This window comes from Vulpes vulpes, chromosome 1 (genome assembly GCF_048418805.1).
Source record: "Vulpes vulpes isolate BD-2025 chromosome 1, VulVul3, whole genome shotgun sequence".
NCBI lineage: Eukaryota > Metazoa > Chordata > Mammalia > Carnivora > Canidae > Vulpes > Vulpes vulpes.
In genome coordinates this window covers 85,871,718-85,887,727 of record NC_132780.1, presented here as the reverse complement: position 1 = coordinate 85,887,727, position 16,010 = coordinate 85,871,718, and the positions used below count along the sequence as shown (strand labels likewise).

Sequence of the window (16,010 nt, the reverse complement as noted above, 5' to 3'; positions counted from 1 at the left end):
GCTATGTAAATTGAAAATGAAGGAGTATGCTTTTCCAATATGAGACTAATTATTTAAATTTTACTCATTAACTTTCAGTTTATACAGTTTGAAGCAGAGTGCTGTGCTTCATGGACTGAATTCTTAAGTGTGAGGTCCATCAGAAGAAATCTTTGCCCCTGAGTTTTTTTTTTAAAGATTTTATTATTTATTCATGAGAGACACAGAGAGAGAAAAGGAGGCAGAGACACAGGCAGAGGGAGAAGTGGGCCCCATGCAGGGAGCCCGACGTGGGACTCGATCCCAGGTTCCCAGGATCACACCCTGGGCTGAAGGTGGTGCTAAACCGCTGAGCCACCCGGGCTGCCCTGCCCCTGAGTTTTTAAGGGGAAACATAGTGTTCCTTTCTGGCATGTCTATCTGGCTTATTATAAATATTTTACTTGGATAAAGGATTGCATTTTAATGCATTTGAAATTTTGAAAATATAATTGCTAAAATGACTCTTCCCCCTTTTAAATTATGTTACATTTGTTTTCAACTTTTTATGGCTTACTACTAGAAGACTCTAAAATAGAGAATTCAAAAAGTATTTCTGAAATACTCTATTTTCTATTTTAAAAATTCTATTTATAGAGAGTTGTATTTCATTAGAGTCTCTGAACAAAGGATAATCGTACCCCATTTTTCTCCAGGTGTGTGTGCATATATATATATATATATATATATATATATATACCCTTGAATAAGCCTTGGTGGCTTAGTGTGATCTGTCAGTAATGTTTTGGTTTACATTACTTTTTTGTTTTTGTTTTAACATCTTAATAACTGATAAGTACCCTGATAATTTTACCTTAAAATACTTGGATTTATTGCAAAAGGTGTATTTTAAATGATGCAACTCCCTTTTCAACGTTTACATAACACATACGTTTACAACAACGTTTACATAACTAGACGATGGGAGGAGATGACCCTCCAGAAGCACAGTTATTTTACATGTACCCAATTATCTCCTCAGACTGAAGTGGGAAAGTCAGTGGAAAGACAGAAGGAAAAGCAATTTAACCTGGATAGTTTCATTTTTAGAAATGTGTTACCTTAACTGCACCTTGTGGAGGACCTTGAGGTTTGGTCTCTGAGGGAGCTCTTTCTTGTGTGTTGAGTGTTGGCATATAAAATCTCTTCCTCCCTGCCTCCTAGATCCTTCCTGTCTGCCTGTAATTACAGACAGGCCATGTCTCTCCTATTCTCACCATTTCCCACCAAGGCAGGCAGGCAGACCGCTCAGCCCAGGTTATTTTTATAGTTGCACATTCTCTTCCCTTCCTACTTATTTCCAGTAAGGTGGAAAACAACACACCTTTTGCAGAATGGGCATTTTAAAGAAAAAAATGGTACAGAAGTATTATTTGTTATAGAAATTTGAAAATATAGCTCACAAAAATAGAATATAAGAATCTCTCAGGATCTTAGAACTAGATGGTACTAATGTTTTGCCTTTTCTTTCTAGTCATATATGCACACAGTGTATAAATGAAACACACTGTGCTCTTTAATAATCTGCTTTTTTATTCCTTAATATATGGTGAAATCCTTCCATATCTGTACATATTCTCTTAGTATAATTTTTTGTAAGATTTTATTTTTAAGTAATTTCTACACCTAATGTGGGGCTTAAGCTCACAACCTCGAGGTCAAGAGTCATGTGATCTACCGACTAAGCCAGTCGGGCACCCTCTTAAATATCATTTTTTAAATCGTTGCATTTATGCATGAAAATATACTTTTAAATAACCCCTATGGATGGATATTTAGATTGTTTAAGGCTTTTTTTTCAATTATGAAGAGTGCTTTGAGGAAGTACATTCTTTTAAATGTATCTAAATATGTATGTCTAATTATTTCCTTAAAATAAATTTCCAGAATTTGTGGGTCAATGGTCATGTAATCTTAAATATGTTAGTATAGATGTTGTCATATTGCTCCAGGAAACTTATCATATACAGATATGTCTGCCAGCCCAAAGCCAACTTCCTTGCTCCCTTGTGTCATTGGATGTCAGCTGGTTCTTGATGGTCAAATTCACTATCCTTTGGGCATCCTTTTCCTGGCTCCTCTGGTGCTTTAACGCTGTTAAGTATGCCTTTCTTCTGAACCGGTTATGCTCGGATGGTCTCCATTTGGTGAAGACATTCTCTTTACTGCCCTGGTCTTGCGTTGTCATAGGTTTGCTTGACATCTTCACCTGAATTATCCAGGTAATCTCTGACTCATTAGGTACAAAGAATTTTCTTTCTTTTAAATGGTTTCTCTTCCTAAGCTGCTATTTTTCTTTTTCCTTTTTTAAATGGAGAGGCACTGCTATCCTTCACATTACCTGAAAGTACATTCTGATTTCTCTTCTTCGTTGCCCTTCCAGTAATTCAGTAGCCAAGTCATGGGAACCTCACCTGTATAGTCAATTCTTCTTGCAGATATCTCTTCCTTTCTAATTTCATTGCTACCTCGCTACTTCTGGCTTTGAGATGTCCATCACAGGTGACTGTAATAAGCCTCACATTGGCTTCCTTGCTTCTAGCCTCCCATCTCTATGAATCTATTTTTCATATTAAACTCACTACAGCATATTTTGACTGTGTTACTCCTTTGCTTAGAAAAAAGTCATTGGCCTACATTGCTTGTTCATTTGAACTCTTAGCTTGATTTTATAAGTCCTCCACAATCTAGCCACAGTCCATTTAAATAATTCAATGATATCGCAGCTGTGATCAAAAATCGTCCAGCCAGAGAAACAGCTCATAGTTTTGTCTGTGTCCTGTTCTTTATGCCTCGAGGACTTTGCATGTTCTCTCTTCCACAAATGCCCTAACAGTTTTATATGCCTCAAATAAATCAGTTCAAATGCAATTTATTCCTTGCATCCTCTTCTGATTCCCTCCTCACCCCCATCAAAAAGAAATAATTTCCCTCTACATGTATGAATGTATCTGTACATAATATATTAATTATAATTGTCCATCTGTTATCTGTGTACTTATCCTTTCCCCACCCTCATGCTTACCTCCATGATAGCTTCTTGAAAGCATCATCTGAATCTCTTTTGGGGCCAGCATAGTAGATGCTCAGTAAAATACTACCTGGTGGTCAGTAAATGTCACTTTCTGTTTCTTTGTTTTCCACAAAATAGACAAATAACTAATTTTCATTAAAAGAGTAGGAAATAGGGACACCTGAGTGGCTCAGTGGTTGAGCATCTGCCTTCAGCTCAGGGCATGATCCCAGGGTCCCAGGATTGAGTTCTGCATCAGGCTCCCGCAGGGAGTCTGCTTCTCCCTCTGACTGTGTCTCAGCCTCTCTCTCTCTCTGTGTCTCTCATGAATAAATAAATAAAATCTTTAAAAAAAAATAAAAAATTAAAGAATAGGAAATATAAAACTTTAAGTGGTGATTGTAACAAAGAGGTGAAACCTTTCCAATTCTTAGTATGTCTGTTTATCGGACAGGAAGTCTTATAAAAACAACTTAAACTAATTTGTCCATGCATGACTGCTAATTTTTTATTTTTTGCTCAGTATTCTTAGCTCCCAGAGCTTAAAAGTAGGTTATGGGGCTATCAGTTGTCCCCCTGTGAGGGCTGTGATAAAGACAGGCTTCTCAAACCGGCTGTGCACATTGGCATTCATTAAATAATCACTATTAGTGGGTAGCTTGAGTGGCTCAGCGGTTTAGCACCGTCTTCAGCCCAGGGTGTGATCCTGGAGACCCGGGATCGAGTCCCATGTCGGGCTTCCTGCATGGAGCCTGCTTTTCCCTCTGCCTGTGTCTCTGCCTCTCTCTCTTTCTCTCTCTCTCTCTCTCTGTCTCTCTCTGTCTCATGAATAAATAAACAAAATCTTTAAAAAAAATCACTATTAGCAAGGAGGCTAAAAAACAGTTCATATAGCCTGTTTCATAAGCTTCATAAGCTACAGTTCTCTGTCCTCCTGAAGGACAAGTAGGTTTTAGTTGGAGTCAATGCAGCAGTATTCCAGAACCATGCAATGCAGCGGAATGGCTACTGTGCACCTGAACTGTGCCCTATGTGTGTTGGGATGAGCTATAAGTGTAAAATTCACCCCAGACTTCAAAAAGTATACTAAGGGATCCCTGGGTGGCGCAGCGGTTTAGCGCCTGCCTTTGGCCCAGGGCGCGATCCTGGAGACCCGGGATCGAATCCCACGTCGGGCTCCCGGTGCATGGAGCCTGCTTCTCCCTCTGCCTATGTCTCTGCCTCTCTGTCTCTCTGTGTGACTATCATAAATAAATAAATAAATAAATTAAAAAAAAATAAAATAAAAAGTATACTAAGAAAAAGAGTGTAATAGTTTTTAAAATATTGATTATTTGTCAAAATGATATTTTGCATAAATAAGGGGGGAAAAGACACATAGTTCTAAAATTGATTTAATCTCCTTTTTTAACATGGCTACTAGAAGATTAAAAATTTTTATGTTATCTGGCTTGTGTTGTGCTACAGAACAATGCTGTTTTAGAGAGAGGACTTAGAGGTCAGTATCAGGCAATGAGGATCATCCCAGCCAATGGCTAAACACAGGATTGAACCTCCTACCTATGTCAGATTTTTATCCTTCATAGTCAGTGGTGGGACTTGTCTGCAAAATATTTTGGCCAATCCACATTTATTGACTAACACTAAACTCACCATTGGGAGAGTGTTTCTAACCTTCTAATTATGCCAATTACTGAGTGCAGTAAAAGCACATTTCTCACGTTCATTAAATTAATTGGCAAAGTCTCTGTTGTTAATGGTGACAAAGATAACATATCTTTGTAGAGGCCACCTCTAGGGTTTAGCCTTTGTAATTAAATTACAACTTCTTGTCTGGAGTTGTAATCCTAGGTTGGGATAACATTAAGCCCCTGGAATGGTTTGCGTACTGGAGTTTATGTGTTCCTCTGTGGCCAGCCTTTCCAGTGGTTAAGTAGCCTGCCTTTCCTTTCCAACTTTTCCTCTCAGGATTCCTCTCCTCCGCTTTACAAAAGAAAGACACACCACTCACCCTCTCCAGATCTTGCTGTGCTTCATTACTGTATGGTGGCAAACAAGGGAGCAACAGTAGAATGCAAAGTAAAGAACATTCTCTTAAGAACTATTAAAATGGCTAGTGCTTTACTGCATCCAGGAGCAAGACTTTGTGCCTGCCATCCATTGACCATCCATCCATCCATCCATCCTCTCTCTGTCCCTCTCTCCATCCCTCCCTCTCAGAATGAGAATTATGATGTGAGCCGTTGCCCAGTTACCCTGGAGACACATATGAACATGGTTTACAAGTAGAAAACTAGAGTCAGACTTCCTCTTCAAAAAATAAGTCTGATTAGCTCGTTAGTTTGACAATGAAGACTAGTTTTGCCAATTAGGTAGTAGAGACATTTCCTAATAATTGAGCTAAATTTGTGGCTTTTTAAAAAGATCATTCATTCATTCATTCATTCATTCATTCATTCATTCATGAGAGACACACAGAGAGAGGCAGAGACATAGGGAGAGAGAGAGAAGCAGGCTCCTCCAGGGAGCTCAATGTGGGACTTGATCCCTGGACCCGGGATCACGCTCTGAGCCAAAGGCAGATGCTCAACTGCTGAGCCACTCAGGTGTCCCAAATTTGTGGCTTCTTAACAATGTGCTAGAAGTTATATCTTTTTAACTATTTAGATTTACTATAGATATTGTCAAATGTGCATGGGAGTTCTTTTAGAGGTTCGTGAACAAAAATGTTTGAAGCCTCTGACTTTAACACAAACGTAGCATCACACTTTCTATGTTGAAAATTTATATTACAGACACCATACAGGAAGTTTTAAGTAGAGAAAGAAAAGGTGCAGAAAGACACTCCAGGAGAGAAATGGTACAGAAATCACATGGTGTTGGGATTGCTTGAGGGTGACCCACAACCGTGTAGCCAGGTGAGCTTTTATGGCTGAGAATTCCAAAATGGTGACCTAACCCAAGACGGGTCCACGGAGGGTTTTGGAAAAGAGTATCAGAGAGGCAGGATGGAGGGAAATTTGGATGTTTAGAAAAGCAAGATGAGTGGAAGAAGGAGGTGAGTAATAAAAATTAAGAGGAGAGGTGGAGGGAAGAGTCTAAGCCCTAGGAATTCTCCAAATGATGGGTTATAGTCAAGGAAGCTTGTAGCTCTGGACATTTTGGAGTGTTCATTCTGGCCTCTAAGGTTGTGTAGACTTTTGTAAGTCTAGTCTTGATTAGCTGAAGATAGTTTTTCTTTGATTCTCAAATTCCTTGGGGTCACACTGTTCTTTGGGGCTACCAGGGAACTGTCCTGAGTAGCTGAATTGACAGGCAGTACTTGAACTTGCATGAATTGTTGTCTGGGTCTTCATCTGTCCCAGGGTATTTATGTGGGCCATGACACACACAGAATTATTTGAAAATAGTTCCAAAGAGGGAAACTAAGCAGCACTGTCACACCCTTTAATTCATTGGGGTTGGTGGCTTCAGATAGTTATCACTGGTGTCTACAATGCTCATTCACTGATTATTAATTGCTTGCTGCTTTTCAGTATATATTTTTATCTGACTTTGATGACCCAAAGCTGTAATTACAGAAGACATGTAGTTTTCCTACATCAGTTCTATAGAAAATAATAGCATTCCTACATAGGAGTGCAAGGAGATATTTGGGTACTGAAAGTACTGTTTTCTTTTTCTTTGGATATTTTTTTCCCAAGATTTTTTGTTTGAGAAATGCTATTTGTTGGATGTTTTTGTTTTATAACATGGATTTATTAGGAATCTAAAAGAATCTAGAAGAATCCCCTAGATTTCCTCATCAGGTGGGGAAAATAATTAAATAATTAAAATCAGAAAATTGCTGTGTGAATATTTAGCAGTCTTGACATGTTTTTGCTCCTATTTTAGAAAGTAGAAGTTGTCATGACAAAGTTTTAAGTCAGATCAGTGGAATGCTTATTCCATTCAAAAAAATTTTCCCTATTCTCATGAAAACTCATTTGCATAAATTTTCATACGTCTGGAAATAATATGCTTATGAAGATTTCTGTAGACAGTTTGTAGAACATAATAGATCTTTAATAAGAATAAAGTGAAGGAATTTCACATTTTCTTTTTAACATTCTAGCTATTTTATCACTAAAATCACTAAAAAATATTAGTTTTTTATTGACTTTTCATGACAGTGATTCATCATCATTATGACTCATTCAGCTCTTCCTAAATAACCTCTTCTTGTGCTATGACATTTCAAGTGTTTTTTTTAAAAAAAGATTATTTATTTATTTATTTGAGAGAGAGAGAGAGAGTAGGGAGGAGAGGGGGCAGAGAGAGAGGGAGAAACAGACTCCTTGCTGAGCAGGGAACCTGATGCAGGGCTGGATCCCAGGACCCTGAGATTATGACCTGAGCTAAAGGCAGATGCTTAACCTACTGAACCACCCAGACTCCTCTCAACTGATTTTATTTTATTTTATTTTTTAAAATATTATTTATTTATTTATTCATGAGAGACACAGAGCATGAGAGAGAGAGGCAGAGACACAGGCAGAGGGAGAAGCAGGCTCCCCATAGGGAGCCTGATGTGGGACTCGATCCCGGGTCTCCAGGATCACAACCCAGGCTGAAGGCAGCACTAAACTGCTGAGCCACCCAGGCTGCCCCTCTCAACTGATTTTTATAAAACTCCTTCGCTCCTGGGACAAAAGTCCAAAGTGAAGTGTTTGTATGTAAAATTTGTAATTTTTGCCCCTGTAAATTGGGTGCTTGTTCTTTTGCATTTGCAACATATATACTGCTGTTTATATCTAAGATGTGAAGAGTTTTTCCAAAAGATATTTCCAAAGAGAAGGTTTCAAACAATTTTGAATGCCTGTAAATCTCACAGACTCAGTCTTTAGACAGAGTTTGGCAACTCTAGAAAATGAAAGTTGGAAAACATTCCCTTCTGTGTTTAAAAACTTGAATTCATCAAGTAGAAAATAGGTGAGAAGTGAATAAACACTAAAATTAAAGATGGTCAGGAATTAATGGGTTATATCTAATTTTGAAAGTAATTCTTTAGGGAATAGATTGTTTTGCAATATTTTACAGATTAAATGCAAAAGACCTATCTGTGAACCCCAGTGACTTTGGAGTAAAATGCTGTTGAACTGGGACTAGTTCAGAAAGTCTTCTGGGTATCTCAGAGTTTGGTGGTTTTGCTTGGTAGTTCTTGAGTTTTTGCATTTTCAAAATGCAGTCTTATGGTCAGCATCATGAATCATTATAGAAATGCAAATCTGAGCCCTGACATACCACTTCACACCTACCAGGATGACTATGATTAAAAAAGGAAAATAAACGTTAGCAAGGATGTGGAGATTGAAATCTGTGTGCATTGCTGATAGGAGTGCAGCCGCTAGGGAAAACAGTTTCCATGCAAGGCAGTTTCTCAGAATCTAAACATAGAATTACCACATGACCTAGTGATTTCACTCTATATACCCAAGGGGACTGAAAACAGGGATTCGAACAGATACTTGCCTGCCAATTTTCATTGTGGTTGTATTCTCAATAGCCAAGAGGTAGAAACAACCCAAATGTCTATCAACAGACGAATGGATGAATAGAATGTGGCACTATGGGACACCTGGGCGGCTTAGTCAGGTAAGCATCCGACTCTTGATTTTGGTTCAGGTCCGATCTCAGGGTTGTGAGACTGAATCCTGTGTTGTGCTCTGCACTCAAGCATGGAGTCTGTTGGTCCTTCTCCCTCTGCTCCTGCCCCCCCGCTCACTCTTGCTCTCTCAAATAAACAAATACAGAAAATCACTTAAAAAAGAGGCATATATGTACAATGAAATATTATTCAGCCATAATAAGGAAGGAAATTCTGACACGTGCTACAACATGGATGATCCTAGAAAACATGATGCTAGGTGAAATAAGCTGGATGCAAAAGGACAGATACTGTATGATTCCACTTATACAAAATATCTAGAAGAGGCAAATACATACAGATAGAAAGTAGGTTAAGGGCTACTAGGGCCTGGGATGAGGGAGAATGGGAGAATTATCATACTTTATTTTTTATTTTTTTAAGTAGGCTCCACTTCCAACAGTGGGGCTTGAATGTACAACCCTAAGATCAAGAGTCACATGCTCTATGAACTGAGCCAGCCAGATGCCCCTGTGAATGGGAGAATTATTGCTTAAGAGTTAAAAAGTTTCTTTCTTTTTTTTAAAAGATTTTATTTATTTATTCATGAGAAACACAGAGAGGCAGAGACACAGGCAGAGGGAGAAGCAGGCTCCTTGCGGGGAGCCCGATGTGGGACTTGATCCCAGGACCCTGGGATCATGACCTGAGCCGAAGACAGATGCTCAACCACTTAGCCACTCGGGTACCCCAAGTTATAAAGTTTTTATTTGGGCAGATGAAAAATGCTTTGGACAAAGTGGTGATGGTCGCACACCACTGTAAATGTAATTAACATCACTGGATTGTGCGCTTTAATATGGTTAAATTGGCAAACTTTATGTTATATGTATTTCACTACAATTTCACTACAATTAAAAAAATTTAATAATGCAATATACCAAAAAAATTGAATTGTAGACTTTACATGGACAAATTGTATGGTATGTGAATTGTATCTGAATCAAGATGTTAAAAAGTTTTGCAATCATGGGAGGAGTACTGGATAAAGACATATGGATTCTGATTTGATTTCTGGCTCACCTAACTTCATTTTATGGGATAAGCTTCTGACATGTCTACTTTCAGGTTTGATTAGATGTTCTTTTTATATGCTTTCCTGCTCTCATACTCACTGATTCTGTGATAGTAAGGTGGGTAGTTTGTGTGGGTTAGGTTGGTTCTCTGCTGAAACATTTTCCTCCAATAGTAAAAATGACAGAAATCCTAAATACAGTGCAAGTGGGGCTGTAGACTTTGGAATCCAAGGGTTGTAGAATTACCATAAATTTGGGAGCAAAGTGAATGGGTCATACTAGAAGAGCATGTGTTTACTTAAAGAGGTTGCTTTTCAAAGACTCTATATTTTCTTAAGAAAACATTTTTGAGCATATATTTGTAACTCTGTACTCATCTTCTTCTTATGGATATAAACATTTTTCAGGATTAAAAACTTTCTAAAGTTTGGAGTATTTTAGAATTATTATTTTAATATTATTATATGTTAAATCCTCTGTTTTCTCATAGATATGCAATTATGTTTTATTTAAATATGCTCTTTTTTGTGAGGTATTGATTTTGAGTCTGAAATGAAGAGGGTATTATTACTCTACTTTCACTTATTCTGTCTAGAATGCCCTTCTTTGCAGGAATCAGACTTCATCTGTCCTTCAAGATATATTTTTGATGCTTTTTTTTCCCCCATGAAACTCTGACCTTCTTGTACTTGGCATACATTGAAGGCAAGCTCAGGAGTCTGTGGGACCTGGTTCTGTCTGTGACTGTCACTTGCGCAGTAGGTGATGCTGGGCAATTCATTCAGCTTTTGTCCCCGGATTTCAGGCTTCTTATTTGATAAGTAAAGTTGTTTTCCTCTTGTCACTTCACCTACCTTCACATCTCCCAAAGAGACCATTGAATTGTTTTTTGCTTTTTATAAAGTGAAGTCAGAAAGACTGTTGCAAATGCAGTTTTTACCCTTAATAACTTCAAAGTGTATGTAAATATGATAAACTTACGAAGATAAATTTGAAATGCTAATCATCTAAACTCCACATATACTTAGGTAGTTTTGACAATTTTGAAAAGCACATTTTAAAGTTCTTTTTTTTCCAGGCCCTCTGGGATTGTCAGATTTTGAAACAAATTTGGAGTTTATACACTCTAATTGAGAGCAGTCTGTCTCCTCTTGTCTCTGTGTCTTTGACTACGTATTTGTAACATTTGGCAGATTATTACATAATATTTACATATTTCTAGGTGCCATTTTAATGCATGTTGTTTCAGTAAATGAATTGGTGGCTTTCAGAGGCCAACCAAGTGGGTACAAGACAAGAGAGGAGAATGATCTCATTAAGCTGTGGTAGTAGGTTTCATTGGGTTTGATTAAATACAGTAGCCAGAAAAAGAAGAAGTGGGAGTATCATCTGAAATGCTGTCATTGCTTCCGAAATAATCTCTTTTGCTAATGAGAAGCTGGCTTTCTAGGGTGAGTTGCATTTCATGAGAGACTTTAATAAAGCCAATCCAAGTTTTAAATCATCCAACAAGACAAATCTTTTTTGGCTTAAAGTATAGGGACTTTTTCTCTGAATAGTTGTATTCTATGGAACTCAGATTATTGCCAACCAATTAGACATTCTTCAGTTGTTTTGAAAGATGTAGAGCCGAGTAATGCTTTCTCTCTAATAGTGGTTCAGTTTTAAAGGCAGTATACATGTTCTTAGGACTAGTAACTTTCCATAAGGGAAACAGGTCCTAATTTCTCTACTACATTTCCAGTATAGGATTTAAATTGAGATTTGTTGCTACGTTCTAGTGAAAGAATTTTTATATGCATTTGAGCTGGTGAAGTGAAAAATATTGCAAGCCGGTTTCCTGGAAGATTTATCAGGCAGTTTTGTTGATGTTTCTTGCTTCACTTCTCTTACCCATCACAGAAATAAAATTCCAGATGAGACAGCAGCAGAGGCCCTTGGATCTGTGTGAGCATGCCAAAAGCATTTTAAGAGGAGCAAAATATTTAGGGGAAGAATTTGGAAAATCAGCCTTAAGGGATTTAACACATTTTTCTTCTCCTAATTCAGTCCCGTGTTTGTCCCCCTAATGGAGAAAGGTCATTAATGGAATAAGGTTTGCTAACTAAGCCCTGAAAGGCTTTCAGAAACTAAAGGGTTTTTCTAAAATCCAAATCTAAAGAAAATGCTTATTTGGAAACTGGAATGAATACATTTAAAGTGTAAATTATAGTAACTTATTTATAGAAAATAATCCAATTATGTGTAAGATGGTGTTTTCTGCACATTTTTATTTTGGGGAAATTAAATGACAGATTGGCTTGATAATGGAGAGCTGGAATGACTTTGAGACTTTTGAAGTTCTCTATAAATTTCTAGGAAGGGCAGAATGATTGATCAGAATTGCATGACTAAGATTTTTAGTTGTTTTCCCACCACTTAGCTATCATATTTTCACCTTCCCGAAACAGGACCTGAGCCAGGGTTGTTACCTCAATTGTTGTGGTGCAGAGGGCAGTTTTCTATTAGTAAGTGTTCCAGATTTGTTACATTTTAATCTCATAATTGAAAAGCCACAGGCTAATTCCAGTTCTTTTACTAAATTCTTCTGTGTGTGTGTGTGTAATTGAACAAAAGGAAATGTGAACTAAAACTTTATTGAAATATGAACTCTCCTCCCCCCTTTTTTTAACTGTATCAGGAAAATGAATACAGGGAATGTTTATAAATTTGGGGGTATTTTTGAAATATTTGGATGTTGGACAACTTATCTTTATAATCTCATACTTTATTTCATATTGGTTACATAAATTCATATTCAAACTTTGATTTGACCCCAAAAGAACAAAGATTATTATAGAAACATTAAGTTTTATAAACATCTCTCTATGGCAGAAATCTGTTTGTAGACCTTTTTTTTTATGTGTTCAGTTGAAAAACCTTACTTATCATTTGGTAAGGTGCAGACATTCACTTCTTTGACCAGTCTACATTTGGAGAGGTACCTATGAATTATTAAATATTTTAATATGTTTTTGAAAATAAGGTTAAATGCTCAGAAAAGATAAGAAAAAAGCAAAATTTATTAATATGAATCCCTAAGAATTTTTCCCATTTTTATGGTGATAAAATCTTTAAGATGTATGAATGTTATGAAATTAGGAAAGTATACTATTTATGACCTTTATATGTATTTTTATTCATAGCATTATGGAATAATATGTATGGTAAAATTTACAAACATAAATTCTAAGGTTAATGGGACAAATAATTAGATTTTCTAAGAGCTCTGAAGACTGATATTTCATATTATATTCATATCGGTGGGGCTGTTTTAGTGCTCTCTGCAGGTTGATATATATGACTGACATCTATTCTGTGTATAATCTCAGCTTCGTCCCTCTTAGGTGTGATTGCAAGGTGGGGACTCAAGAGTGTGTAACCAAGTCCTCTTGGTTAATAAATGGCAATGTGTGGCATTGATCGATGGTAGAAAGCCTGAAATCAGGTCTGATGCTGACTGCATTATCCTTTCTGAAGGGAAGGCCACCAGTACAGTTAACATCAAGAAGGTTCTTAGACAACAGTTTTGCTTTTCATCCAATTGCCCCTTTTGTGTCTCAGAGTCAGTCTCCAGTTACCTTTATGGACATGTCAACATGCACTCTTTTCTGGAACTGCTGCCATTCTACTTATTTCAGGAATGACCTTTTAATCACAAACTCTCCTTCCAGAAGGGAGTTAAGGACCAAAGATATCACAAACTTGGGGAAGTGGTGGCTGAACTTCTGATTCTGCTGGTAGAGATGAGCGAGGAGGTCTGTGTTGAAGGCAGCCCTTTGAAACTGATGCACAGAGAGCAGAGAGCACTTGGGCCTCTCTGTTCGTATTTTGCTGTTGTGCTGTGGGAGGCAGCCTGGCAGTATGGATGGCACCGGGGCAGACAGTGTATTTATACACACCCCCACACACAGAACCTCAGCTTTCTGCACGATTCCAAATACTCCTGAGGCAGCTTTCAGAACCAGTTAGAGATTGTTAATGTGCTGTTTTGTAGGCTTTAAGCCAACAGTGACTCTTGCTGGTGGTAATTGAGAACTGGGGAGCTGCTGAAGAGGATACCATTAGAAGTAACAGGAAGGGTATAGTGGGTATTTATCTGCCATGTTTACACACATACTGTAGCAATAATTATAGCAATAAGGAAGAACTCAATGCCAGCTCTTTGCCAAATGTTTTCCACTCATATTCACTAATCCTCACAATGCCCTTGCAAGCTGGGTGTATTTATCTCTTTCGCAGATGAGAATCTGGGGTGACGAAGCATTGTAATGATTGACCCGAGGTCACAAGCTAAATGGATTGGGGTGCGGTCTATTTTTTTCTAAAGCCTTTTTGTTCTTTTTGATATAGCACATGGTTTCCTTGTACTTAACTAAATCATTCTGCCTATCTTCCAGAAGTTCAAGATGCTATAATTTTTAAAGTCGAATTTTACTGGCTGTGGCTTGGAGCATGAGTTTATAATCAAAACCAAAGTTGATAATTTTTTTTTAAACGACTCTGGTTTCTCCACTTGTAAAACCTGTAGATTATGTTTATAGCTCAGGATCATTAAAACCTCGTCCTGTCAGTTTTAGTACAGGAAAACAGGTTGTGGAATACCGTTATACTAGTTTTTGTTCTGGAGGGTATAGGACTTGTACGAAAAAGGAGGAAGATCATGAGTTTCCTAGGTTTTTGTGGATAACTTTGATTTTTGTTTTGGACATGCTAACATCTCTCATGCTGAAATTTTAAACTGCAACAGGAAGTATGTGCAAGAGTGTGAAAGTGAGGTGCTAATTCTGTCCCACACACGTAGATGTAATGGTTGACGGTAGCAGGCTGAGGCCCAGGACGGGGCTCCCTGGGGAAGGTGCCTGAGCTTCATGTTGTATCTGAGCCTCAAGAACTACTAGTAGGACTACTATTTTAAACTCTCCATGATGGGGATGATTGTATTTAGAATCCTTCCCAAAGGTAGACTTTCATACTTTTTCCCTTCTCTCCCTTTCCCTCCCACAGATGAACACAATGACGTGCAGAAGAAAACCTTTACCAAATGGATCAATGCGCGATTTTCAAAGGTAATGGAGACTTTATTTTCTTTTTCTTTTTTTTTTTTTAAGATTTTATTTATTTATTCATGAGAGACATAGAGAGAGAGGCAGAGACACAGGCAGAGGGACAAGCAGGTTTAATGCAGGGAGCCTGATGTGGGACTCGATCCCGGAACTCGGGATCACTCCCTGAGCCAAAGGCAGACGCCCAACTGCTGAGCCACCCAGGAGTCCTGGTAATGGAGACTTTCAAACACTTTATGATGATCCAGTTTTCTCTTTCTGACTGATAGAGCTTGTTTGGAAGTGCAGTGAATTTTCCCATGGCAGGTAACCTAGCAGAAATCTTCTGAGTGTGCAGATACATTTATACTTTTTAGAAATTCTCAAATATATTTAAGTGGAAATCCTGGTACAAACAGTTCATGGTATAAACAGCTTTTAATTTTTACCTGGCATTCTCCAGATAAACAACAGTTGGCTGCTTTTGACTCTGTGAATCCTGGGTACATTTAAGAAGTGAATATATCACTGGGCAAATTTGGTGTTCCCTTAGCTAGATAGATGATGATTTCACTTTGCCTGGTTAAAATCAAAGTTATACAGGCAGCCTTTCTACCCCATGCAGAAGTGTTTAGGCATTTTCTTACCTGTGGATTTGGCTATAATGTTAATCTTCATTGTGGTTCTATTTTTTGTGCACTTCCTCACTTCTTTCTCCAAGGATCTAATCTCTCTCAGCATTTCTAAACCACTTGGAACATAATCAGTGTTTTGAGCAATATTCTTTTTAGGGGCAGGGAAAACCAAAAGAGTAATTGGCGGGGCTATTTTCAGACTTGTTCTTATATAATTATCCATTGGTTATTGACATTGGAATTTGGTTCTTTACATTTGAAGTGGGAGGGAAATTTTTAGGAGTCCATGATAGAAAGAGGAGAAATAAAGTTTTCTTGGAGAAATATCATCGTAGTCTTTTAAATAGTATGAACGCTACTTAAATTAAGAGTTATTTTTTTCAAAAGTTTCCTTTTGGGAAGGTTGCAAAGGTCAGGAAAATAAACATCAGTATTTCTTTGAGGCAACCTGAGAATGTTTTAGGATTACTTTGAGTAGCAGCACAGTTTAAAAATTGCTCCATATCCCAATATTTACATATGATTTTTTGATTGCAGTGTTTTCTTAGGTTTTGCACG

The 16,010-nt window shown here is 37.7% G+C and overlaps 1 protein-coding gene across 9 annotated transcripts in view; it reads left to right on the top strand.

Moving 5' to 3' along the window:
* UTRN (utrophin) overlaps positions 1 to 16,010 on the top strand; it is a 497,326-nt gene that overhangs the window by 91,100 nt on the left and 390,216 nt on the right. For all 9 annotated transcript variants that reach the window (XM_025997956.2, XM_072719084.1, XM_025997957.2 and 6 more), the window contains one exon: positions 14,780 to 14,841. In XM_025997956.2, the coding sequence (XP_025853741.2) occupies positions 14,780 to 14,841 (62 nt within the window). The remainder of the gene's footprint in view (positions 1 to 14,779; positions 14,842 to 16,010) is intronic.